This window comes from Bactrocera latifrons, unplaced genomic scaffold (genome assembly GCF_001853355.1).
Source record: "Bactrocera latifrons isolate USDA-ARS-PBARC rearing strain unplaced genomic scaffold, ASM185335v1 scaffold_126, whole genome shotgun sequence".
NCBI classification, from domain to species: Eukaryota; Metazoa; Arthropoda; class Insecta; order Diptera; family Tephritidae; genus Bactrocera; species Bactrocera latifrons.
In genome coordinates this window covers 487,939-513,366 of record NW_017534697.1, presented here as the reverse complement: position 1 = coordinate 513,366, position 25,428 = coordinate 487,939, and the positions used below count along the sequence as shown (strand labels likewise).

General features: G+C 38.7%; 3 protein-coding genes across 3 annotated transcripts; all 3 read right to left on the bottom strand.

Moving 5' to 3' along the window:
• Positions 1–11,109: 11,109 nt before the first annotated feature.
• Positions 11,110–15,186, bottom strand: LOC108978692. Its single transcript, XM_018949089.1, has 4 exons — positions 14,967–15,186; positions 12,506–12,776; positions 11,428–11,878; positions 11,110–11,364 (listed from the first exon to the last, which is right to left on the bottom strand). The coding sequence occupies exons 1-3, from the start codon at positions 15,069–15,071 to the stop codon at positions 11,493–11,495; spliced, it is 762 nt and encodes a 253-aa protein (XP_018804634.1). The 5' UTR covers positions 15,072–15,186; the 3' UTR covers positions 11,110–11,364; positions 11,428–11,492.
• Positions 15,187–17,822: 2,636 nt separating this feature from the next.
• Positions 17,823–19,258, bottom strand: LOC108978693. The gene is made up of 3 exons (XM_018949091.1): positions 19,133–19,258; positions 18,489–18,693; positions 17,823–18,397 (listed from the first exon to the last, which is right to left on the bottom strand). Exons 1-3 carry the CDS (start codon positions 19,223–19,225, stop codon positions 18,150–18,152), a joined length of 546 nt encoding a protein of 181 aa, XP_018804636.1. The 5' UTR covers positions 19,226–19,258; the 3' UTR covers positions 17,823–18,149.
• A 3,048-nt stretch (positions 19,259–22,306) lies between these two features.
• On the bottom strand, positions 22,307–22,877 carry LOC108978694. Its single transcript, XM_018949092.1, has 3 exons — positions 22,758–22,877; positions 22,528–22,687; positions 22,307–22,463 (listed from the first exon to the last, which is right to left on the bottom strand). The coding sequence occupies exons 1-3, from the start codon at positions 22,848–22,850 to the stop codon at positions 22,387–22,389; spliced, it is 330 nt and encodes a 109-aa protein (XP_018804637.1). The 5' UTR covers positions 22,851–22,877; the 3' UTR covers positions 22,307–22,386.
• Positions 22,878–25,428: the final 2,551 nt, after the last annotated feature.

Here is a 25,428-nt window from a genome sequence, read left to right as displayed (position 1 = left end):
AGTAATGCCAAAACTTAAAGCAATCAGATCTGCCCCTAGAGCCAATATACCCGAGAAAGTAATTTATTATCTTTTATGTTGATGAAAATCCGTGAAATTTTTAAGTTTAAGTTCATATTGGAACATTAAATGGCCAAGCTGTCTCTAATATTACGTCTTTCAGCACTGAATATGAGTGATATGGGACTAGATCTAGACCTTGGCCTCAATGTAATTTCCTTAATACAATTATTTTCTTCCTCTGGTTGCCTTTTTCCTCTTACATATATCTCATATATGTAGATTAAATTTACCCTCCTGGATAAGTTTACGAATATATTTTATTTGAGTTGATTTTCGTACAACGCCCAACATGTTCGTAGTCCATTCACCTTTCGTCGGGTAGTGAATATTGAATTCTTTCTGCTACTACTTTTCGACCTTGATCATTGCAAGTTGAGAGAGTGTAAAATTTGCGGTTACACCCGAACCTCGCTTTTTCTTACTTGTTGTCATTAATATTCGGAGCTGAGTACTTGTACGTTTGATTGTAGAACAACGTTTACTTTCTCTAAACACAAAATCCACGCAGGATTTTCCCACGATCTCAGCGAGGAATTAAGCTTCAGGGAATGGATGTAAGGTCCCGCAAGCTTTTAACATTTAAGATTTATCTAAATTGCCTTTGGTTGCATTCTTCGAGCATCATGCAGTGAGCACCAAGTTGCTTAGACCAAGATCGCGCAAAAGCAGACTAACACCCTTTCAACCAATTTCGATGGAGGGGATCAGAACACATTTAAGCCTTACAGGATAGGTGTCAATGGGACGATGACTATTCAGAAAGTAAAGAGTAGAAAGTGAACATTACTGAGCGCGCGTAGCGCCCTAGACCTCGAGCACTTCGCACCACAAGTAACCCGCCTAGATGTTAGACCGTATCTACAAGTCGAAAAATTGATAAACTAGAAAAGCACTTAAATTCCAAAAATCAGTAGTGCTTCGTCAGTAACTAAGAAAGGTGGTGGTCCTGCGACTAAAGTAAACTCTGAATCTGCACACGTTTCGATCAGAGTTAGTTTTTTTTTCACTCAACAGCTTAAATTTAGCTACAACAACTGCAAACTTTCCGATCGGAGAATTCGTGCTTAAAAACGCTCAAACAGACAAAGCCAAATTGTCAATAACAAAAGCAAACTTGTGTAACTTTGAAAACGATTGACAGTTTGAATTCTTTTGGCGCGCCTGAAAGTATGTTATGTGTGTTATGTGAACAAGTGGGACGCAACAAGAATTCAATTCAATTGAACAACTTTGCCGTCTTTTGTTTCATTGAACGTCGATTGCGTTCAAAAGCAACACACGAACGTCAACCACAGAGTAACGAATGACACCCAGCGAGCAATAAGCGATGAATCAGGAGATCCTACTTTCTACTACACAAAATTGTAACCAAGCTGAAGCATGCGAGAAGTCAACGATAAGGATGCGAAAAGATCGGCTACTGAGAAGTGATAGTTATACTTAACTTTAAAACATTTTAGATCTTGTCTCAAGACTTTAAATTACAAAACCCAATCGAAACAGATAAATTTCCGAGTTCCCAGGTAGTCGCGGCTGCTGAGACGCTGCGTCTATTAAGTACTTACATAATCTGCGTTGTACGTGTAGGTGGTGATAAGTGAGCGCGTGAAGTGACACTCAGCCCCGTTATGCCATTGACACTTGAGCCTACTCGAAATGTGTCGGACAAACTGGAATACCTTTGCATCAAAAATGAACAAACAATAAAAGCAGCAATAACAACACCGTTGAACAACATTGGTGCGACAAGAGCTCGCCTAGAAATTAAACAACAAACCCTAACTCGATTTTCACCCACAACACCGTCAGCCAACAACTCACATTCGTTAGGAGCAGTGGCTGCGGCCTAAGTGCAGTAAAATAAAATGTTTTCAACTTTCCCTCGCCGACATCAATTGAAGACACATGAAGAGACATGAAGAGCGTGTGTGCTCTGGTTTGTGCGAGTTAAAGTGCTATAAAATGTAAAAGTGACATTCTAAATAAACATAAAGAAACACGAATGTAAAATGCCGGAGCACACACACACGCGTGTGGTTTCGTTATGCAAAGCGTAATCAAATAAAAGCGAAAAAGTGTAAACTGGCAGGCAGTGATTGAAGTTTTGTCAGACACGCCGAAAGACGGGGACTCAAATCAACCAGTGCTTTCGGGGGTGTTGACAGACACGATTGATTTTCAGCTAATGCCAAGCGGTGTAGGTGTACTCACACACACACACCCACATGCCTCGATGTAAATGGGTGTGAATCGCTTATTATTTGCATTTATTTGCTTTGGCTTCCTGTCGCCTGAGCGTAAGGGTCTCCTTATGCGCGCTTTGCTTCAGGAAAAATTTGTGATTTGTTCGCTATGTCGCAACGCAATAACGGTACTGCTATAAGAACCATAAAAATTGTAAATTCCTCAATTTAGCAAACACATTACAGCAAATAATGTAGCGTTATCTCTATAGGATTCCTCAGGACACGCGAGCGTTTTTTCGCATTTATTAGAGCTGTGGGTTGTGGGAAGAAGTAGACGAGCCTATACTATCAGAAATAGTTATATGTGTTAAGGCAAATTGAAACACCGTTATAAAAAAGGCTTGATAGGCATTGGCAGGAGACATATGAATTTTTGTGTACACTATCGGATCTGACATTTGCAGGCACATGAGTTGACGGATGCTTCGGTGTATCCTATCATATGTACATATGTATAGTATATGTAATGGTTTGAGCAAATGTTGCCACAGACTTGCTGTTAAACCTCATTTCACATACAATTTTTTGGTTTCCCCTCTACCATTCTTCTTATATTCATTATTTATTTCACAGACAATGCACAGCCTACTTCCGACTTTGCTGTTGTTGATTTTATCGTGGCAAATGATTTAGCGAATCGTAAATGCCTTTTGTCCTACTCACACAAGGTGGTCCGGTACTTTTGCTAGATGTCAATTGCTCGTTTCATATGCTCTAAATCATCCGTTAACTGAGTATTCAGGTAGAAGAAAAGAAAAATAATTAAATTCTCGCTACCTTCTCCGTTATATCTACGTTTCACTGATAAATAATATTTTTGAACTACATATCCACCCTGTAAGGGTAGTAGTATTTGGTCACTTTTAGATTTGAGTCAATTTTTTTTTTTTCTGTTGGGAGCACACAGCTCTCGTGCACACGAACATGCGAGACATGCGCACAATGGCGCTCATCAAATGTGTCAACGCCAACTACTCGTCAATCACGCCAACAATGCCGTTAGTTATTCGCTTTTGGATGTTATTGTTGTTACAATTGCAGACCTGAGTTCTTTTCACATATCGCAGACGTAATTTATGAGTAATTCGATCGAAAATATGTGAATATAGACAAATTCTGTCGGAACGCGTGTGCAGAGGCTCTAGCTTCAAACCAGCAGCGCAGAGTAGTGTAATCGGAAATCTAAGAAAAAATGATCTCATTTGTACTCCCAAGTATTTCTAATCGGTTCATATGAAATCACATTATTTTAAAGAAAAAAGAAACCTGCCGACTGGAATGCAGAATTAACCTTCTCATGAAAGAAGTTACTGTTCGGACCATATGAAGAAGCGAGGAGGATCCCTCACGGCACAAACTGCACCAATTAGCATAGTTTAGACTATTTTCAATGGTTCGCGGGGTCACCAATGAGCATTTTGCAAACTTTTAAAAGCACATTTAAATAAATGTCAGCATTTGCTTTGACAAATGGACTGTTTATGAAAATCGTCGCGCAGTGCCTCCATCACTGTTCACAACGCATCAGGCGTGATTGATTGTCGTCTGCTTGAGCACAATGTGGATCCGACTTTCTTGCCATCAGCCAGTTCCACTCACGCACCGAATCTTTACGTCTTCTTCAGACTTTAACAAATGTGTCTCGCAACATTTGCATTACCTACCAAATTGGCTTTTAACTAAAATGCGCCAAGGAGATTTCTGTGGCGGCGAAAGGCAAGTTGTCCGTCGCGCTTAATTAATTCCAACAATTTGGCGCAATTTAAAAAGCACAATTCAAAATTCCACACCCAGCGCACACATACACAAGCCAGCGATGCGCGCGACGTTGACGCAGCAGACTGCAAACCATGATACAGGCAAAGATGTACAATGTATTAATTTTACTTAAAGAGTAGTGTCAATTAATGCAAGCTATGCAAGTTTATTTGTTGATCTGCGAAAACAGAGTTATTTTGGATTTTTACACTTTTTGATGAAAACCGAATTTTTGAAAATAAATTGCAATTCCTTTTTGAAAATTAGTAAATCGGCTTTTTTCTCATTTTTAGAAGCAACTCAAAAGTTTTAATAGGTTATGAGAATATTCACTTCAAAGTCAAAACATCCATCTGTACAAGTTGTTGTTTTAGTCACTGTATGTGCACGCACGCACAAGTGGCTTCATGAAAATTCTTATTTATTTTGCACTTTTAAGTCTTTGGTTTTGCCTTTTAATGGCCACCAATTCAAATTTGGCGTTTAGCTTTCTTCCTTTACGCACAAGTCACTGTGGAAAAGCGGTCACGTGTTTATAATTTTAGGCGCCCGGTCGTAAGCCGCAAAAAATCGCTTTTAAAATTCGGGTAATTATTCAGGTATACCTGGTGAAAAACGACCTCTATACACATGTGCATGTAAGTATGCATGTAAGTATGCATGTGTGTGCGTTCCATTATTAGTATAATTTTTAACAACTTACCAACAATTTTCGACTTTCTACATTACAAGTACATGGCTGACGGAGGTAAATGGCTGAAATTTCCTGCTTGCTCCAAAATAGTGAAGGTCGTGGTGAAAGCTTTTATCGGCAACCGCCTTTAATTTCTTCTTTCCTCCTCTTTCGCTGCGTCCACCGACGAATTTCAATGAGCATTTGATGGATGTGAAAGAGCCTAATTAGGTCTGACAATCCCCTTAACATGGATGCATGTGTGTGTGTGTATTTTCAATACGGAATATATAGGAGTTTCACATTAATATTGCTGCCGTCATAGCAAGGCATAGCGAGGCATGAAAGAGCGTAGAAAAATCCAATAATATTTGACGTGAAAATAAATTATGAAAGAAAAGAGAGCTCCATTATTCTTTTGCCCTCGGAAAGAAAAGCCACATGATTTGTTTACTGCCACCAGATCCTGATTCATGTAAGGGAAACGAATAGAATATTTATTTTTGTCTGCGAAACATATTAAGTAATTGTTGAAATAAGTAAGAAACTAACTTACTCGATTATTGGAAATTAGTTGTGCGACTGAGGCGTATGTGAGCAGACCTTCTCATATTTCCGGTGATCTCTGCCCTTTTGAAGAGGCGATCTCGGAGAAAGGTGACTTATAACAGTCTCTCTGGACTGTCAGTGTCAATTTCGGAAAACGTATAAGAGCAAGTACAGAAGGAGTACATTCGGGTGCAGACGATGATAAGGTACTTTAGCAATTCAAAAGTCGACAATCGAGGGATGGATATTCTTACATTGAATATATGAGAGCTAAGTGACGGTGTGAATCCCTACAAAATGCTCACATAAACTGCAGTGGAGGTAAGCATCGATTTCGGTTCAGAGTTTTTACATGTCATGTTCAATCCGTGCCGGAAATACTATACTTCATGAATCTAAAAAGTGGATTACTTCAGCAAATAGTATTTGTATGAACATAAATTAAAGCATTTTTGTCCAACAAATTTATTGTCTTCTTTTGGGAGCAGGTAATGTGGCACAAATGTGTGGCCCAATGCCTTTGGGGCATAAAATGCTTCTAGCAAAAATTATGGCTTTGTTTCCTATTCTGCGTAGACAAGTACTACTTTCCTTTCCTCCAACATAAGCACACACATTATACCGTTACACTTTGACGTTGCGCCAAATTAGGCATTAACTACACACAAGAGACTAGAAAGAGCCATTTTCGATGGACTAACAAGCAACACTGTCCATAAATAATGTTACTTCCCAGATAGATAAGTAAACATTCCTGAGGCACTCGGCACTTAGAGCGGTATCTACGTTCTCGTAAGCCCTTGTGTGTGCATTTATCAAATTACTGTCAAAATTTCTTTCGGCCTATCATCATTCATTTGATTTGATCGATTGTTGCTTTTTATTTTGCTATTTTCGCTAGCCATTCTCGTTTATTTCAGCTTCAGGAAGGCATACTTTCCAACTCCAAAAATGGAATGAAGGGAAAACAAATCAGTAATACAGTACTAATGCGGCAATGCATTCGTCCTCATATGTTCACTCTGCCACTTTTATGTGTAGCAATGTAATGGTAAATACCATTAAATAAATCATGTTTTACGATATTAATAAGCGCGCCGTCGTTTTATGAGGATGGTAAAAGCCGCGCGAAAGTATGAGCGCCACCTGGTGAGCAAGGCAATGCTGGGCTTTTCAAAGAAAGCGCTCAGCAGTCCCGCGGAGTCCAGGCAAAGTAATAAAATTTATGCTCTGCGATATGTGTACATATATATGTACATAAATATAAACGTTATATGTATTTGAAGGATGAGAAAAGAATCTGGTGGCCGTAATTGAAATAAATTTTTATATTCTAACTATTCGATCCGGTAACGCGTGTGCCTCCGGTATACATTAATTACGTTTATGATAAACTATTCAACATTGTGAAAATATTATTTAAGAATAAAGGCAAAAACTTTAAGAATCTAAGGAATTGTTGTGTCCTATTCTTGGGGGTGGTTTTCACATTCATTCATTCGCACCAATATCATTTTGGTCTTGAGCAGAACTTTTAGCGTCCTTAGGCAGAAAGCTCTACCGTATGCGCTAGCCCCAGACAAAGCAGAAAAGCCGGTCGATGATTTTTTGATTAACAAATGGTTGGCTTGAGCGATTAGGGCTTGAATCAGCTGGAGGAACACATTTTTCATGAACCGAGGCTGCGAAAACAAAAAGCGAAATAATAATCCAATTTCTCGCAATTCATGCAAACGTATCAACTTTTTTATTACCTTTATAAATGTGTACAAATGTTGCCAAAAAGTTTTATTTATTGCACGCATACAGTCAAATCCGTCCATATGAGCACAGCAGTGGTTCGCTCGAGGCAAAGTTCACAAACACAAACGCACACACTCGGCTGCTCTCAAAATAATGACTTCGAACACACACAGCTGCACATGAGCGTTATGGTGTATGTGTATGTGTGGGGTATTAGTGTGTACGGACATTTGATGAACTGGGTACTGCGAAGTCTACGCAGCCTGGAGCGTTCCGTGTCAGCTGTAAGTGTTTTTAACCAGGCAAGGATTATATGTAAACTTTTGAAATTTCCTTTTATAACTATTCTCATGCAGGGTAGGGCGGAAAGTAACATATTTTCCACGCAATAAGCTGGCAGCATTGTTTTTGTTGTGCTTACACCTCGTCACCTGCTCGCTCATGCATTGCCTCGTGAGTACGTGTGTGCTCGTGCGTCCTTTGGCGACATTCGCCTTGGAACTTCGCCAAAAGCCGTGGTACGAGGCGGTGAGTTCAACTACGCCGAGGCGGATGAGGTAGAATCTTTAGGTGAGTGCTTGGATGAATACAACGCCTCTGAAAACAACAATGCACACACATGCACTCATACATACATACTCTACGTGGATAAATGCTTTCGCAAAGTTTTGCTGAAGCCGACATTTGGATTTTCATTACTCGAATTGCGCCTTCTTCTGCATCCCGCTACTCTCAGCCATCTGCCCGTACGCTACAGACTGTTTCCTATTTCAAATTTTCAAAAAAGGTAGTCCCTTGAAGAGTCTCGCTCAATCAAATCGAAAATTTAAACTAATTTTTGGCTCTCATTTGGTTTAACGAAAAAAAATCTATTCTAAAAATGTTATTGAGAAGCAAGATGGTGTCGAAATTCTTATTTTGACACATAATTTTTAACCCTTGTTTTCTCTCCACTTCCCTTCGCCAACGAATGATAATCGTTATTCGCTTTATCATTCTAATGCCTTGTAGGTGCTTAGTTCGTGTGCCATATCATCATAGAAATGAAGTCGATGACTAAAACACTCTGCAGCTCACCTCAAATCCAAATCATTATTACGCAATACGCACACACATATTCATGTTGACAGAGTCCTAAAAATATTTTTTACCATTAAAAACCATAAACAACTAACTCAATATAAATTTGTATATTTGTGTGTATATCTCTACAGCTGAGTGGACCTTTTGTGAAAGACTGCTTCCCACAATTTGCATACGAAAGCATTTTTAGCCCGAAGTCCTCTGATTTTCCTTATCAAAAGATAAGCAAAGCTTACAGAAAAAAATTCGAGTAGAGTACAGAATATAAATATCATTTTAGGATTGTGTCGCGACGCACTCGCGCAAGTGTGTGCTTACGAGCTTTGCGCTCCCAGCTGGGTGCCGAAATTGTTACCTATGTCCTTGTGTCATGGAGGTGTTCTCCGCGCCACTTGCTCACACAAATGTTCCTGTAAACAATGCCGCTAATATAAATATTAGAGTACGCTTTTTGGGCACGTGTGGGTATGTGTGTATGTGGGATGTGTGGGTGAAAGTAAAATAAATACTAACTGCTGTGGACAACGCCAAGATGTGCCTTTTAAGCGGCATTAAATAATATTTCACAATAAATTATTCTCCGTACACCGTAAACACATATATCTCTGCATATGTGTCTGTGTGTGTGTGTGTGTTGCGGCGTACGTAAGCAACTTGCGCAAGTATAACCACCGTAGGGATAAACTTTCAACACATTCACATCCACACACAAGTTGGCGTCTAAGCGGCTCATATATTTACGGGAAAACTCTCACACAAACAATTCAAGTAACGGAAAAATTATGCTGCAAATACATAACGCATAAGTGGGCAATTGTTTGCACCGTCAGGATGATACCGAGCTTGGCCGAAGTCGTTCATGAAATAATCTCGATTTGGCCAGATGATATCCATACTCATACATGTGTGAGTTCGAAGACACACTTAATCTCATGGAGTATTCTTGTATAACCGCTGGTGCAAGTCCCAAAAATAAAAAATAAGTAAAACACAAAAGCAATAAAGTATTTTTGAAAATTAAACATGTAGCGTAAGTCTAAGTTCGTGTGTAACGGAACATTTTATGCTCCCGCAAATTAAAGTTATGCATATAAGGGATTTTTATACTATTGTAACCTGTTGCTACAGCGTATAATAGTTTTGTGTACGTAACGGTCATATGTATCACCTAAAACTAATCGAAATAGATATAGGGTTATAATATAGATGACCAGTATGTCCGTACAAGCTGTAACTTAAGTAAAAATTTAAATATCTTTATGAAACTTGATACCGTTCAGTATACCCGACTTTAGCTCTTCCTTACTTGTTGTGCACATTTTAATTAAAATTAGGAAGTATTGCATCCATTATTAACAATTACAGGAAAAAGGTCCACAATTATTTGAAAAAGTTTTTTTCTAAATTTATTTTAGGTATTTTGGGGCTGAAGAAGTATTGACCCGATTTTACCCATTTTTGGTACAAGGACATATGCTGTTATTACAAAAATATTATCTCACCATATCCATCCTTTTCCACATATTTTGTGTCTGAATCCTTAAGAGGTTATACAAGTAGTCCGATTTCGACAATTTTTGGGCAAAGCTACCTTGATATGTGGTTAAAAGTAAAACGAAAGAATCAGATACAATTTAAAAATTTGTTATATGAGACCACGCCTACTGGTTGTCAACCGATTCCTCTCATTTCCAAATTCTACTGCCGGAACCAAGTTTGGTTTTTCTAGTGTATTTATCGCCTTGCCTCATACTCTGCTTAAGCCATCAACATAGTACAGCATAACTTTGGTTTTCGCAAAATATGACAATTTATAAAAATATGACCGAATATTCCACTCGATGACTTATCATCATTACAGCGTTTTTAAACATAATTAAGCAGTTGTTTCTTCCAAGCTACTCTTTGTATGTCCTTACTTGAGGATTTTGGACCACTTTCATCAAAATTTCTCTAGAACTACTCAAAGATGAAAGATGCAATTTTACACAGGTATTTAAGAAACAATTCTTAAAGACTTGGGCGAAGGAGTTTTTTCGATTACGACACTATTAAAAAAAGTCTTTCACTGAAATTTTAATTTTTTTTGGAAACAATTCCGCCAAAAATTCAATTTTAAGGTTTTTCCTTCGTTGCTCAAAGTTATGGTTTTAAGTAAGTAAAACGCGATATTTTTTTATTATTTAAAACTTTTGTTCTTAAGCCATACTTATTTTGTACACATCAAAAACGTTAAAGTTCGACTATACACCAGAGTATTCCGACAAGCTAGATGCCTGAGTCATACGCTTTCCCACTCATTTCAGTTTCATTTAGGATACACACCAGGGTATATTTATACATATATACATATACAACGCACATAAAGTACACCTGCATACACCTACTTATGACTATCAATGAACCATAATTTTCATTTTACGCGTGCGAGCTGCTTCTCTCTCCGCTCTGAGTAGCTCTCGTGCGCACAAAAATAAATTATTTTTTACTAATCTGAGGTTAATCTCATATACCGACTAAGCCATTCAATCCCCAAGCGAAAGCAGGCACACCCTTTATTGTTTATTAGAAAGACCCTACATTGCTTTTTATAGTATACCATATGTATATTAACACCCTTGCGGTAAATCACACAGGAAGCAAATAGAAATTACCGCAATCACAAATACATGCGAGCACATGGGAAACCCTGTTACGAGACTACGCGAAAGTGATTGAAGCTTATTCAAGCGTTTTGGGCTTGTCCAGTATGAGCTCACTGAAATGCGCACACACACTCACACATTTCGCTTGTTGGTATATTAGCTTGGAGTTTAAAGCGTCGTATGAGCGACCTTATTTCAGAAAATCATACCTATTTCATTGTGTTGAAAAGACAAATACTACAAAGAAAGCAAATACGTTTTTACTCTGTGTTTAATCGTTTATTTTATGACGAGTGCAATTGAATAGCATATGTGTATAAAATTTGTCTAAATCACATTTTGCCATATTTAATCAACATTTAGAAATACATAATTTGCTAAGGAAATAAATAAGAACATCCTGGCACCTCTCAATTTTAATGCTACTCTCACAACTGCTTTAGCACATACATATGTATATGTTCCAATGAGTTGCATGCATCCACATGTCGGGTGTATGTTGATAATATATGTAATGTTACTATTGGATTTGAATCAGAATGTCCGTGTCCCAACCACTTGTGCTGACCCTCATTTCAACTCGCTCGCTTCAAAAACTGATACTCTAAACAAACGAACACGCGATGTAGCCCTGCAACATGAGTGTAAATGACGTTCATGTACTTACCGGTTGCCCTCCGTGTCCACGCAGCACTTCGAAACCGATTGCCGCACTCCCCTCGGTGGTACGTTTTAGTTGCAAGCTGCTGGTTGTTGTTGTGGTTTTTGCGTTCGTTTGCCCAAGCGCGGTTTGTAGAGTGCTGAGGACTTTTTGCTGACTCGCGCCGCCAATTGCCACGGCACGCTAAGATCCTCAATGTCATTGGCAAGCATGTCGTTAGCGGCACCGCCAACGCCACCCGCCTCGCCCATGCTCACGCCCATTCCCATGCCAGTGTCGGTGTCACCGCGGGCTAAACCAATGCCGTCGCTATTTTTGCTGCTGCTGTCCGTCTCGCCAGGGTACTCTCCATTGTTGTTATTATTGTTGTAGATTTCATTGAACAATTGTAAATCGGCGGCGGCGCTGCGACTGAGGCGCGAACGCAAACGCGCCAACTCGATGTCGGAAAGTTGCCCTGCAAACAGGAGGGAAAATCAACAAATTCAAATGGACACGCACACATTCACACACATGCGATTGAACCTGTGGTCAGTTTTTCATGCAGTAAAAAACAATAATAAAGGTGAGATCCTATGTGTGAAGGTCTCTAACAATTTGCGAAACAACAAGCAACTGTAAATATTTGGTATGAACAAACGACATCCGAGCTTAGAGTTGGAAGAACGTTCCAAGTTCAGTGTAAATGCGGACAGTTCGGGGGTAAACACACAATGACGTATCTTATTCAAGTATACAACATCGGTTACACTATGTTACCGCAAAAGCGGACCTTTGCTCCGAATAGACCAGATTTACCAGAAGCTTTCTGAGTCGCCTTTAGATGGCACATTTTAAACTTTAAGATACATTTTCGATTTTTGACTTAGAACAAATCATCACAGCTTTAGCCTTCAAGTCCTCCAGGTATGACCTTGAGGAGTTCAAACAACTAACCACTCCTCGAAGGAAGTGCGAACTCTACTCTTTGGTAACCTACTGTTTCCCCTAGTAAATTTAGTCTTACTGCTATTTCCTCGATTTGTTATTCTTTCTTGCTCTTGCTACTTTATTATTGGTTATATTTACTTTATTTTGTACTCACTTCTTAAACTTTGCAATATATTAAGCAATGCGAGGTTATAAGTATAAGTGGGCATGCTTTTGAGATACTCTTCTGTCGTGGCTAGAGCATGTTGAGAGCGCTTCTGACGTGTCCTCATGCTGGATGGTGCAATGGAAGTGGCGGCCTCTGAAGCCAACATCGGCCGCTTACCGAACTGTTTACGAACTTTTTCATGCTTCAGCTGTTTTTGTTGTTCTTGTATGGGTGTATACGGTTTAGAACTATTCCGCAATTTTCCGAAATTTATGACCTAGAACGAAGCAAAAACGCAATGATTATTTCAGTTCTGGCTGAAATACATGAAATACTAATATATAAAATAAATGAGCAGTTTTTCTGTAGACTAATGCTGTTACTATAGGGTCTCCGACGCTTCCTTCTAGGTGTTACAAACTTCGTGACAAACTTAATATACCCTGCTCAGAGTATAAAAATTAGTTGAGGTTTGATTAGAAATACGAAGTGACATTTTCGACTACTTGTATATTACTTTTAGCCACTTCATGCCAACTCTTCCAGAGCAAACTGAAAAAGTTCCCGTTTTTAACATTGAATAGATGAAAAGCTTGCGACGATTATTTCGATAGTTGATCATTAGAAAACCTTAATACAAATAAATTAAGATACTTGCTAAGAAATCAGAGAAAAGTTATGCAGGTTTTGTTACGGATTATAGGCCACCTAAAGGGGATGAACAGTTAGAGTTGTTCATATATGGTTCGTCTCGATGGTATAGGTCTTCTCTCATAAATAAAATCGGTTTAGCAGTGAAAATGAGAGTTCCGAATTTAATGGGTGCCTTTTCTCCTTAGAAAGTAATGTAATCTTATATTTAATATTAACATACATATATAGAATTCTCAATAAACTCCAATTTCTTTCATTACTTAATCACTTTGTTCAGTATATAGGAAAGAGTTATTTGTATATCAAATTTTAGGAAAGGCGCGACTTGAATGCCAGGAAGCACTGGCACTGATTATTTCAGTTAGTCGTAAAAATATCAATGGGGACTATTTATCTCCACTTTAACGACCAGCGACGTAGCGGTGTTGGAGTTACTGTAAATCTTAGTTGTGTTTATTTTCTCTCAGCTGATCGCTTCTTCGAGCATTTAATCGAGAATGTGGTAGTATTTGCTACTCTTTTCCTCTCCTGCCTCCACTGCTCTCGCATTAAAGTTAAAATTTTGTAATATGCCACCACGGATGGAGTAACTAAGCCACTTTAATGGTTGACTGCAAATTCCAATATAAACTAAATGACAACGGGGTTTTCGGAAGGTGCAAACTCAGACTGCTTACTAGGTAGTAAGGGCAAGAAGACCGTTAATTTATTTATTACAATGCTAATTTGAAGCGATACAGAATATTGACTCAAACTACAGTACTTAAATACAAATTTTTGAACTTTATCAAGTCATAATTATATCTAAATCGGCTTCTGCGTGCAATGCACATTTGCAATCCCAAAAGAAACAAAACTTTTGCAACTCATGTGGGACTTGGCGTATACGCAACCACTGGTAAACCAGCTTTCAAGCTATATTTCGTATAAGTTACAATGTAGACAAATCACAGTTAATCAACTGTTCCCAAAACCGTTAACGGAACAAAATAGTTGCAAGCAAACAAAGCTTTCACGTCGGAAGTCACTTGAAAAGTTTCAATACTTATGCTCAACTCATGTCGAGGACTCAAAGCAGCCAACAACAAGAATGGACAAAAGCAAAAGCAGCCAACACATTGCCTCCATTGCGAGTCTAGAATTTGGAGATTAACATGCGTTCTTCCTTTCAATGACTTAAGCAATGTTCAAAGTTCTTTTGCTGCAGCTTGGGAAATTTGTTTTCTTGTCGAAATGGCTGTGTTTCCATCGCAAATTAATTACTTGAAGCACCTTGAAGGAATCATGAAAATATTTAGATAAGTTGGCTATTCCGTTCTTCCGTGACAACGCAAGTAACAGCTAAGAAATCGTGGTATATATGTAGGTATGCGTGGACGGTGAAGCCTCTCTTTGGACTCAAAATGAGAGCAAGAGCGAAAACCTACAACACCTAAATTACAGATATTAATATCCTTAAAAAGAATCCTCCAACAAAACCTTGACCCAACAGCTACCACAGCATCACAGTTCGTTCCATTTATTGCGGTTCATTCGGATGTGTATGCAACGTACCAATAGATATTTGTCACAGAACGTAGTTTATTTGGATTTTATTTTCCTTAACTGCACTTAATTACGAGTGCCAACATTGCAAATCGCAAACAAAACTGATTTGCTTTGAACGGAAACTCGGAAATTCGGGAAATGGGTGCACCAAGGGTGCAGCCAAGCTATAGGTTACGTCTGCGTTACGTCTACTGTGTGAGCTGAGCGTGGCAAAAAGCAGACGGAACTGAAATTGCTTACATCCGTATTAATCGGTGGCACTCACCTGCAGAAAGTCGTCGTCATTCTTGCTGGCTGCCTCGGTGCCGCCAGAAACGTAGCAGGAAGCAGCGAGAATGAGAAGCAGACTGAACACACATAAATTGCTCATGGCAAGCCAAATAAGTCAACAAATTTGCCCGGCACGCTTCTATACTGAATATCGAGTACCGTTCACTTTCACTTCGTCAATGAACTAACGGAGACAAACGAGTGCATCAAATCGGTTGTTGATGGCGACTGATGAATGTGCTATGAGTTTGTTGATTTTTATACTTCCAAGAGACAAGCCGTTTTTTATTGTTCTTAGTGTCGAGAAGGAAGAACAACAGACAATTAGGTGCTAAATAATTTGTTATTTCTTGATGTGTTAATCCGCTTTCTCGCGCTTTAGCATTAATAAACGGCATTAACAATGGAGGGAACAAAAAGCAAGAACACAGCAGGTTGCATTCGAGGCAATTGTGATTAATGGCAATCTGTTGCTCGGCTGACACACTAACCGTCACATTGTCTTATTGCCGCGCTGGCCTTCGTGTATTTAGCAACGCAGCAGGATATTATTTACGCCATGGCAATCACAACCAATTACAGCAACAATGACAACAGCTACATGGGCACCAGCGATGAAAAATAGAGTTGCAACAACACTTGTGAGCGCCGGACGTGTGTAAGGCGCAACCCACTGTTCCTACAGCATCATCATTTCGTGATGATGGAAAGAGATCCTGCTCCCACCAAAAGGGGATAACAGTTGTGGATTTATTAGAAATTTCGATTGGCTGCTAATCACTCCAGTGACACACGTTGGTCTTGGTTATATATCGGTCTTACGGTTTGCTACTATTTAGACCTTTGGTTGAGAAAAACGATGGACGCCTGTGTGTCTGCTACCCTATTAATTTCATCCTAAAGATATAAGTGACTACTAAATGATACTTGTTTGATAAAGTATTTAAATCTGTTGCTGGCTGTGCAACAAAATTTATATCAGGTATTAATTGCATCAAGATATATGGCCTCTTGGTCGAAGTATTTGGATTGTTATTTATATTAACGTTAGTTTATTTAAATGCGAGCTTACTATAATGACTCAGGCGTTTTCTTTTCAAGTTGACCACCTCTTTTTCTAGAGTGGATCCATTCACATAAATAGCTCGCGCATACATATATACCGCTCAAAGACGCAAAAAGACCGCAAAAATACGACAAGTCATGAAGAACTGATGAAAGCCCCGAAACTTGTAAACGAAACTTTCGCGATTATAGTATCAACCGTAAAAACCTTCACTCTGATTATTAACGACAACCTCGTCGTTTTTCAAAGGTTTGTCAAAAATAGTATACTTGTATTCAAGTGGAATTTGAACAAATTAAAATTCCAATAAGTCGACTGAGGTCATAGACTGAATATAACATAATACTCTCTGTCCATTATAAAAGTGCCTGGCAAGTGTAAAACGCTTTTGTGCGACACTGCTTAGGCGGTCCAATGCGGTCTTTTATGCTCTTTTGATCCAATAGCTTTTCCCGCACAATTGGCAGCGGAGCCAAATAGCATAGAATTTGTCGCTTTCATCACTTCTGCGGAGAAGGAACTCACTTCCACGCAACGCAAACAATAGATCCATCAACCTGTCCTAAATGGCTTAGTTCTTGTTATTCATTCATAGGATATTCGTCGTTTACCGAGATATGTGTGTTTGTGTGTGTGTGTGTTATAGGTTTAGAACAGGTTCCTAAGAGCGTAAGCAAACTTGCCAGTTTTTTCGCACATTCAATGGCAGCTGGCAGCCGCCTGCTGGGCGTGACTTTATTATTCTTCACAAATCCACTCGCAACTGCACTTTTATGTGTTTATATTAGCCGACCATTTAACCCTTTTACGCTCTTTACCGTTCCTTTATTTTGATTCTTCTTTATTCACCTGGCCAGCCGACACAATTGTAACGGCGACCCCTGACTGAGCATTGCTTTCGAAATTAGCCTTTCGGTTGGAGCTCGTAGCAGCGTTTGGAATGCTCGCAAATCCATTTGTTGCTGCTGCATTTATAAATAAATATAATACCGCTTCTATCCAGACGTACTTATTTACGTAGAGGTGTGCGTGTGTGCACGTCCACCGCGTCAATAAAGTCTAATTGAAATATAAATAATTCATAGCGAAAAGTTAATCATCATGTTTGCAGCTTCCACAGAAACTAACTGGCGTCAAAGGATCAAAATGTTGTCAACTCCTGTAATTGCTCTGAACTCAGCAAACTGAATGTTGATAATATACCTCAACCAAATTAAAGAGTCTAATCTCCTCTCACGAAGTAGCTTGCTTCAGAGCTTAACTAACCATAATAGGATCAGTGTGGCTTTTATTTTATATAAATAAAAAATGGTGGGTTTCGGCTGACAGTGTGGTGATATATTTCGCCCACACTGTGTTCCCCAAATCTTACTACCAGTTTTATTGCACTATTTCACTAGGATTTAATAAAAGAAAAATGTCAAATTCATTGTATTGGAAACAAAAGTATTTTTTATTTAATGATAGAAATGTGGAAATACAGTGAATCTCTTTTAACTCTTTCCAACATATATATTGTATATATATAGCCGTAGCGATTTTATACTATTTGATGGATTATTCGTGTGTTTGTATAAACATTTAAATTCGTTAGTTTTTGCTTTGATGTATTTATTATATTAAATATTCATATTCTAGTTAACATGCATATATATATTATTTACAATAAAGATCAAGCGAAAATTTTAATTAACCACAAAACAGGGAAATTGCTCCAAATTATCAGCTAAAATTTTTGCCTTTTTAATATTATTGACATCTATCAACTTTTTTTTTTTGGTTTTGTTCATATTTTCGTTGTAATTTTCGAACGTAATTTAATATTCGTATGTGATAAGTATGTGTGTGTGTGTAGGTTAGGTGAATTTTGTTATTGTTGGTCGCCAACAAAAGCCTTGACAAACCAGCAAAACCGTTAGGACCACACAGCCGCTGAACCGCAATGTGCACCAATCAAAGCAAATAAGAAATATTTACATATCCAGATATGCGTACAGATGTTATGCAACACACGAGCCACACCGGCAACGCACTGCCAACTAACACACCGCCTACTCAGCGCTCATCCGCCAACACTTCGGTGCGCGCAAGTGCTGCAACGCCACGAACGATTCACTGGTATTTTAGGACTTCGCCGCGTTTACCCAGTCGGGGCTTGAAAGGCGCCGACTTCTTCAATGATGTGTCCGTTAGCGCGTCGTCCTCGTCGCCCACGATGGCCACGGTATCAGCAGTGTTGAGATTCAAGTTGTCAGCTTCATCTATGAAGTATTGCCAAAGCGGAGCTTCCCCAACTGCGGAACGTCGACCCGGCCGAGGCCGCAACATTACGGGTTTTTCGTCACGTGCACGCAGCATCTCTATGATTTGAGAAACACAGAAAACGTGGTCAAAGAAATAAATGGAAAGAGAAGTTTGACATTTTTCTACGATCTGAGGTAAACAATGAACCTTTTAGGGCGCTCACTATGCGATTGTAGTCGTTTAAAGGAATACGATCGAAGCCGAGATGAGGTGCAATTTCGGTTTCTCTGCTAGGGTACTGCACGAAATTATCGTATTTCTGTGAACGTTTCACCCGCAACGGTCCTAGAAAATCATCGGTCATACGAAGAGCGGCAATAGAGTGTCGAAAGGCGTTGTGGTAATCGTTTAGCTGAAAGAGAAAAAAAAGGTTATGTTATCCTCTTCTTCGGAATGTTAGTATTGTAAGAAACTAATTACTATTACTTTTTCATTAAAAAATTCTTCAATTATCAATCATCGATATAGCGCAAGCTTCGAATAAGGGAACTAGGATGCAGGAACTCATTTTTGACAGTGCATACAACCCAGATGGAGGCCCAATATTTTCTCTTCTGAACCACCTACACAGTTAACGTAATGTCAACCATTTACATGATAGTCCAGAGATAGATAAGTAAGTGGGAATTGCACCGCGACCTAGGGTCTATTGTGCATGATATTTCAGTAATGTAAAATGTGGACCCTGATACCATTCAGCAGTAAAATATCTTCAGCATCCTTCAATAACCGCTGGGGGATGTTAACTGATGTGATCTGCATTTACCAACACTCATGAGGGTAAGCCTTACCTGAAAGCCGGTTTTGTCCGAGAATTTACAGCTGCAAAGCACATAGTAGGAAATTGCGCATAATAATAATGTTAAAATCCTTAGACGACCCATTTGAAGAGCACTGCGTGTTATGTCTGGAGCAAGTATAGGCCAGATTGTGATTTTTATATTTGAAAAATGGTTTGAAAGCTGTGTACAAGCTCTTTGCAACCATCAGCGATAACTGTTGTCCGCTGGCCAGCGACAGCAACTTTTTATATGCTCTCCAAATGCTTTCACAAAGGCATGCTCACATAGTGCGTGTTAAGCTCTACCCAATAGATCAATCAACAGGAAAGCGAATAAGAACAGCACAAAACATTGTTGTCGATTCAAACAACATCATCTCGCAACAATGGTAATTAATGTCAATTTGTCACCGAGGTATTAAGTCCCCGCAAGACGTCGTTTGTTCACACATTGCATGAAATAAGGGGAGGAGAGAGAGAGCGAGTGTGACTGTATAAATGTGGGAAAAATAGTTAAAAGCCAATAAATGGGGAACAAGTTCACTACAACAACGTAGTGTCTAATATTAAATCTTGCTCAGTGGCTTATTATGCAAGTCTGGTTGATTAAACACTTTTTACCCTTTTGCATCGTTTATATTTTGGTTCACATGTTTGACATGTATGTATGTTTATTCAAAATGCCACAAATAAACACCCAAGCAAACAACTCCTCGCACACATGTAGAGGCTGTGTGATGTGAAAGTAGTGCTCTTAACACCTTGACCTCCCTGCAAAATAGTCGAATATTGACGACCACTCACGATATGTGTATATTAGTGGGTCCGGTCACACGTTGCTCTCTTATATATTTTATACCAGTATTCATGTAATAAACTATTCAATACGGTGAAAATTTTATTTAGGAACTAGCTGACCCCGCAGCCATTGTCCTGCGTGAAATTGTGTGTTTTGAGATGAAAATACAAAAATTCATATTGTGTTGATAATGATTTATTTCCGATTTTTCTACATTTTTTTTTTTTTTTTTTTTTTTTTTTTTTTTTTTTTTTTTTTTTTTTTTTTTTTTTTTTTTTTTTTTTGCATTGTAACGTAACTTAATAAACAACATTTTTGGGGTTCTGTTCCAGTTCGCAAATATACAGAGAAGATGGTTTTCCAACTCGTGAGCACTCCACGTATACCTGGCCGTGTGAAAAACATAACATTTCCAAATGTATGCCGCCCACTATGCGACTATCTTGTTGATCGTCATCTCTGATTCAATTCACTGGAAACGGAATACGTACAAAACAAATCCGTAGAATCAAGCATTCTACCCTTTATATTTGATAGGTGCGTCACAATCAGATTACTAAACATCATAACGACAGATCCAACTTTGAGACGCAAATAATGCGGTAGCATACCAAGCCTCTCCAAAGAATTTAGAAATTCCATTGGGTAATTCATAGTGTCGTCTTCGTTGTCAAAACGATCGATCGATTTATATGACCGCAAGTCTCCCGGAATTTGACTTTGAATCTTCCAGTTTAAGTCAACAAGATCGGTATTTTTGGCAGCTAACATTGTGCGTGCACTCAAGGAATCGTACTTACTTTGGCCAATGTTCGTATAAACATTCATGATGGGTCCATCTTTCGTGAATTGATGAACCGCATATGGAATTGATGTCAAACCACCGGAAGTATCAACCGGCATGGACCCATATCCAATTCTTAGCGTATACGATGTAAAAAGTCTTCGGCAATGTAATTTTTGGTCGTATCCCATAATTGGCGCGGATTTAAAGGCTGATCATGGCGAAAAGTGTGCGAACTTCAGTGGCATTCGAAGTAGCTATGGCATCGTACATCGTTTGATTCCCGTGATTATCATGTTCTAGCAATTGTAATTGACTCAAATTAAGTTGAATCAATAGCAACCGAAGGTAGAAGCAATCGTCGTTTTTCGGGTGGATTGTGTAATTTCGTCCGAATGAATTAGTTGAGAACACACCTGAATGACACTCTACTGTTTGACCTTGCTTTCTGCGTAAATATTTCTTCAACGATGGATTCTATGTATAGTATCAAGTCGTTTCTGAAAAGAGCAAGTTCTCGCAAACTTTCACTGACGAAAGTTGAGAAAAAACTCGTAAATGCTAATTTCTGGTGGTTTCCCACTTTATTCTCTGGGTTGAGATACACATATATTGAAAAAAAAATTTTATGAAAAAAGTTACTTTTTGGATTTTCCAATTTTCCGACTTTTCTTTACGAAAATCATACTTTTTATTTTATTTTCAAGCCTTTCCCGATCCTTAGAGAACAAGCTCTGAAAATTTCATCAAGATTGGTGCAGCCGTTCTCTTAGCGTTAGAAACCAACAAACATTCATTCGTTTGTATGGGAAAAAGAAAAGAGCTGTTTTTAGGGGTTTTCCGGCAATTGTTCGAAATTTTGTTGCCGTAAAAACCATCCTTGAACGTCAACGAACTTTTAGAAAAAAGAATCGACCAAATTGCGATTCATTTTTAAATATAAGAAGATAAAGGGGAAACGTTTTTTTTTTTGGTATAAAAATCCAAAGTCTGGTTACCAGCCTTTCTGTCCATTTAATAGAATTGTTCGCTTAATGGGGTGTCCATGTAATAGAGCTTTCACTCTATTTTTGTATTTATGAATTCTTTACATGTACTATCCTACATTCTAAGTTGGTTTGAACTGTCCATCGCGGACAAACAACATGACAGGTAATTTTTATATATAAAGATATTTATATTGCCTTAAGAATGCAGGCTAATTTTTGCACAAATTTTTTCTTTTTCTTTTTTAACTATGACGGCGAACATAAGAGCTTCAACTTTGACGAAATGCTCATTATGGAGTCGCTCCTTAAAATTAAACCTTATCTGCATTCTCTTTGAGTCTCCCAAGTAAAAGTGAAATATTCTTCACCCGCTCTTTAAACCACTTGGCTGCACCGAGCTTCTTGGCAGAAAAAATGTTATGTAAATGTTGCAACATATGGATTACATATTCAAATTTATTTTAAGCATATTCCAAGCACTAAAACTGAGAAACAGGAAATACAACTAAATATTAAACTCAGTTAATACAACTAAATACTTAACCACTTTTTTTACATTTTGTTTTTAGAAATCCATTTTATATGTATTTCCGATGCTATTGGGTTTCGAATATACACATTTTGCATTTTCCATCTTATGATATCCGGTTATTTAGGTAAGTTATTAGCTCTATATTGGCGGCGAACGTCTTCTATTTGTATAACTGAAAGCGTTTGCCTAAATTTGGTTTATAACGGATTGACACGCGTTCACGCTCCTTTTGCATTTCTGAAAGAGATTCGCAGTGGAGCATAACTCAGCTTTGAATAATAAAATACTGTGGTCCACCAACCTTTCATTAGCCGCACGAGGTTTTCGTAAACATCGGCTTGCAACTCATCAAATATGTCCGCATTTTCGTTCTTTCCTTGGATGGCGTTCAGCTCACTCGGCTCATTGCTTTGGTAGCGTTTATGTGGCTGCTGACTCTTCAAACCAATAAACAGGTCACCCTGGATGCCGCGATTATATGGCAAGCATTAAATTCGTTTCCTTCGAAATGGAGCTTTAAAGCCTACTAACCTGGTAATCGACCGGCTCAAGCAACTTGGCGCTACAAATCGTATAACAGCAACCGGCAAAAAGCATAATAATCAGAACAATTCGCTGACCCATAGCTTATTTATGCTTTTCAAGCAGAATTTCACGACTTAATCAAAGTAACTGAGTATGTTAGTTCACGCAATCGCCAAGAGCTACTGCTGCCACAATGTTGTGGCAGCCATAATTTATAGTCGCTTTGACGGGCATATTTTGGCAAGATGTATTATATATATTTATATTTATTGTTATACAGCTGCTTCGTCATGGAAAGACGCTGGAGCTTATCTAATATCAAAGCATGATTTTCCATTTTGAACTCTTCTAAATAATTATTTTAGAAAAATTGTCGAAAATGCGCAACCTAATTAATATATTCGTTCCGTAGTGTTAAATATACATATCATGCATTAGGGTCATAAACAGCTCAAAGCAGAAGAAGTGACCTCAGCAAACAACTTCTTAATCTATCCACTATTGTTAATCATGGACTCTCTCTCTCATATACAGGGTTTGTCTGGAAAGTAATAGGACTGATTTTCTTTCGCCGCGACTGGATTCGGTAAAGGGCGTTCCTAGGTAACGAACGAGCAGCTGGTTAGTTGTCTCCGAGTGCCTGGACAGTCAGGACCAACATTTTGTTGTGTGAGTAGTGCAAGCCGAAAATGCAGGGTTCAGTAGAGCAGATGTACGCAATTAAATTATCTGTGAAACTATTGCTTTGCAAGAAGTGGTGTGTTTCGGTGGCACCAGGCCGTTTTGGAGGACCGGAAAAAGGTCGCTGATGAATGAGCAAATCCAAAATGAAAACGATGCTCATTGTTTCTTTGACATCAAAAGTACCGTCCACCATGAATTTGTTCCAAGGCCGGCATCCCAACGCTTCCGCAACCGCCCTACAGCGCAGATGTCTTTTTAAAGTAGGACAATATATGGGTTGTTGGAAGCACAGAAATAGTTCTATCAATCTAAATTGAACTTCAAATGTATTTGAACAAAGTAAACAATATTTATGGCAGAGGGTTGGAAGTTTCAGGAATCAAGAGAAGGGAGCTAAGATATTTGTGGGTTTAAAGACAAGTTTAATAACTACCACATGGAAGTTTAGGGAAGACTTTGAAATAGATGCATATAAGTATGTATATGCATAAGTATGTAAGTATATACGTTTCAACATCATGAAGATGTCAGATTCTTGACATTTTGTTCCTTATCCAATGTATTCAAAATATGAAAACAACCAACCCGAGGCAATCCATTATGTAAATTATTTCAATTAAGAAATCTGTGAAGTGTTGGAATACTATTATTAACAACAGGAGAGTAATCATTTAGCTTGACATTCCAGGGTCCGTACAACAAGCGCAATGAGATTATGTACTTATGTATTTATGCTTCCATGTCCCCTTAATGAATCGATGGGCAACTAATGTGGAGCTTTGCAATGTCAGACTGAAATTAAATGCTCTAAATTTTCCTCAGTTGATGGCATTGAACTTGGAGGCAACATTGTGTGTTTGCAGACGCATCGTAAGCTTGTAAATCGCCCATTAGTCAGATATTAAGTCACAGATTTGGCACAAGCAAGTTGACGGTCAGAGATAATTGTGAACATTTGCTGGTAACTAACAATTTCTTATATTCTCGCAGCGATAGCCATTCCATCCATTCACTACTTGAATGCCAACCATTGACAGGCCCGGCCGCTATGGAAATGGTCAACGTAAGTACTGATAATGACAAATGCAATCATCATTATGGAAAATTGTAAGCGCCAAGAAGGATTTGCCTTCCGACAGACAGGCCCAGAGTCGGCAAGCACAATTTTATTTCTATTTCCATTTTTTCCATATTACGTGCGCATATGTATATTTCGAGAGAAAGAACGCGTTGGCAATATTCGAAACAATAACCCAATATGGCATCCATTCAGCCTTGTGTGGATGTGTATGGGTGTGTGAGCTGAGGAAAACTCGTTGTAGCAGCTGTTTGTTATGGTCGACCAGTACGTGAGCGGATTGACCGAGAGCTTCAGAGCCTGCCATGTCAGGCATTTAAGTAGTCAGACAAACAGTTACACATGTATTTGCAGATATTTAAATGCTGGCTATATGCTATATGCGCCTCTAAGTATGCAAATGTTGGCTTTCACTTATACACACATACACATTGAGCCAGCTAGAAAAGATCTAAGCGTCTGCATATTTACACACTTGTGAAGTGGACCACACTCTAACAGATAGTCATGCTTACACACATATAAAATATATAAACATGAAGTGAAGCAACAGCACATTGTTCTAAGTGGATGCACTGATATACAGCATGGTTGTGACAGTCTGGTGCTCCCGACAGACGTCTGCATACACATGAGCACATGTGCACTTTGTCAAAATCAAAGCGGAGCCTTTGCATTTGCACATGCATATGTATATATGTGATTGTTAGACTGCCATACCCACGTAGGGGTGACTGGGATAATGGGCATGTAAGGTCAACGGTGATAACTGCTGTTCACACACATCTACAAAACGACGAGCTCGCACATAATAAACTATTTAAATCGCTCTGCAGAATGCTGCACATTGTACTCATTCTCTGGCCGTTCTGTCACTTTTCGGCACTCTGTTGTTAACACATGTGTCAGTTTAGC

Excerpts from the sequence above, each read along its gene's own strand:
- LOC108978694 (XM_018949092.1), bottom strand. The coding sequence starts at position 22,850 with ATGGGTCAGCGAATTGTTCTGATTATTATGCTTTTTGCCGGTTGCTGT. Across the intron at positions 22,688-22,757 it reads TTGAGCCGGTCGATTACCAG|GGTGACCTGTTTATTGGTTT; the intron begins GTTAGTAGGCTT and ends CGCGGCATCCAG. Across the intron at positions 22,464-22,527 it reads CCTCGTGCGGCTAATGAAAG|AAATGCAAAAGGAGCGTGAA; the intron begins GTTGGTGGACCA and ends AATCTCTTTCAG.
- LOC108978693 (XM_018949091.1), bottom strand. The coding sequence starts at position 19,225 with ATGGGTCGTCTAAGGATTTTAACATTATTATTATGCGCAATTTCCTAC. Across the intron at positions 18,694-19,132 it reads CGGACAAAACCGGCTTTCAG|CTAAACGATTACCACAACGC; the intron begins GTAAGGCTTACC and ends TTTCTCTTTCAG. Across the intron at positions 18,398-18,488 it reads CATAGTGAGCGCCCTAAAAG|AGATGCTGCGTGCACGTGAC; the intron begins GTTCATTGTTTA and ends CTCAAATCATAG.
- LOC108978692 (XM_018949089.1), bottom strand. The coding sequence starts at position 15,071 with ATGAGCAATTTATGTGTGTTCAGTCTGCTTCTCATTCTCGCTGCTTCC. Across the intron at positions 12,777-14,966 it reads ATGACGACGACTTTCTGCAG|GTCATAAATTTCGGAAAATT; the intron begins GTGAGTGCCACC and ends GCTTCGTTCTAG. Across the intron at positions 11,879-12,505 it reads TATATTGCAAAGTTTAAGAA|GGCAACTTTCCGACATCGAG; the intron begins GTGAGTACAAAA and ends TCCTGTTTGCAG.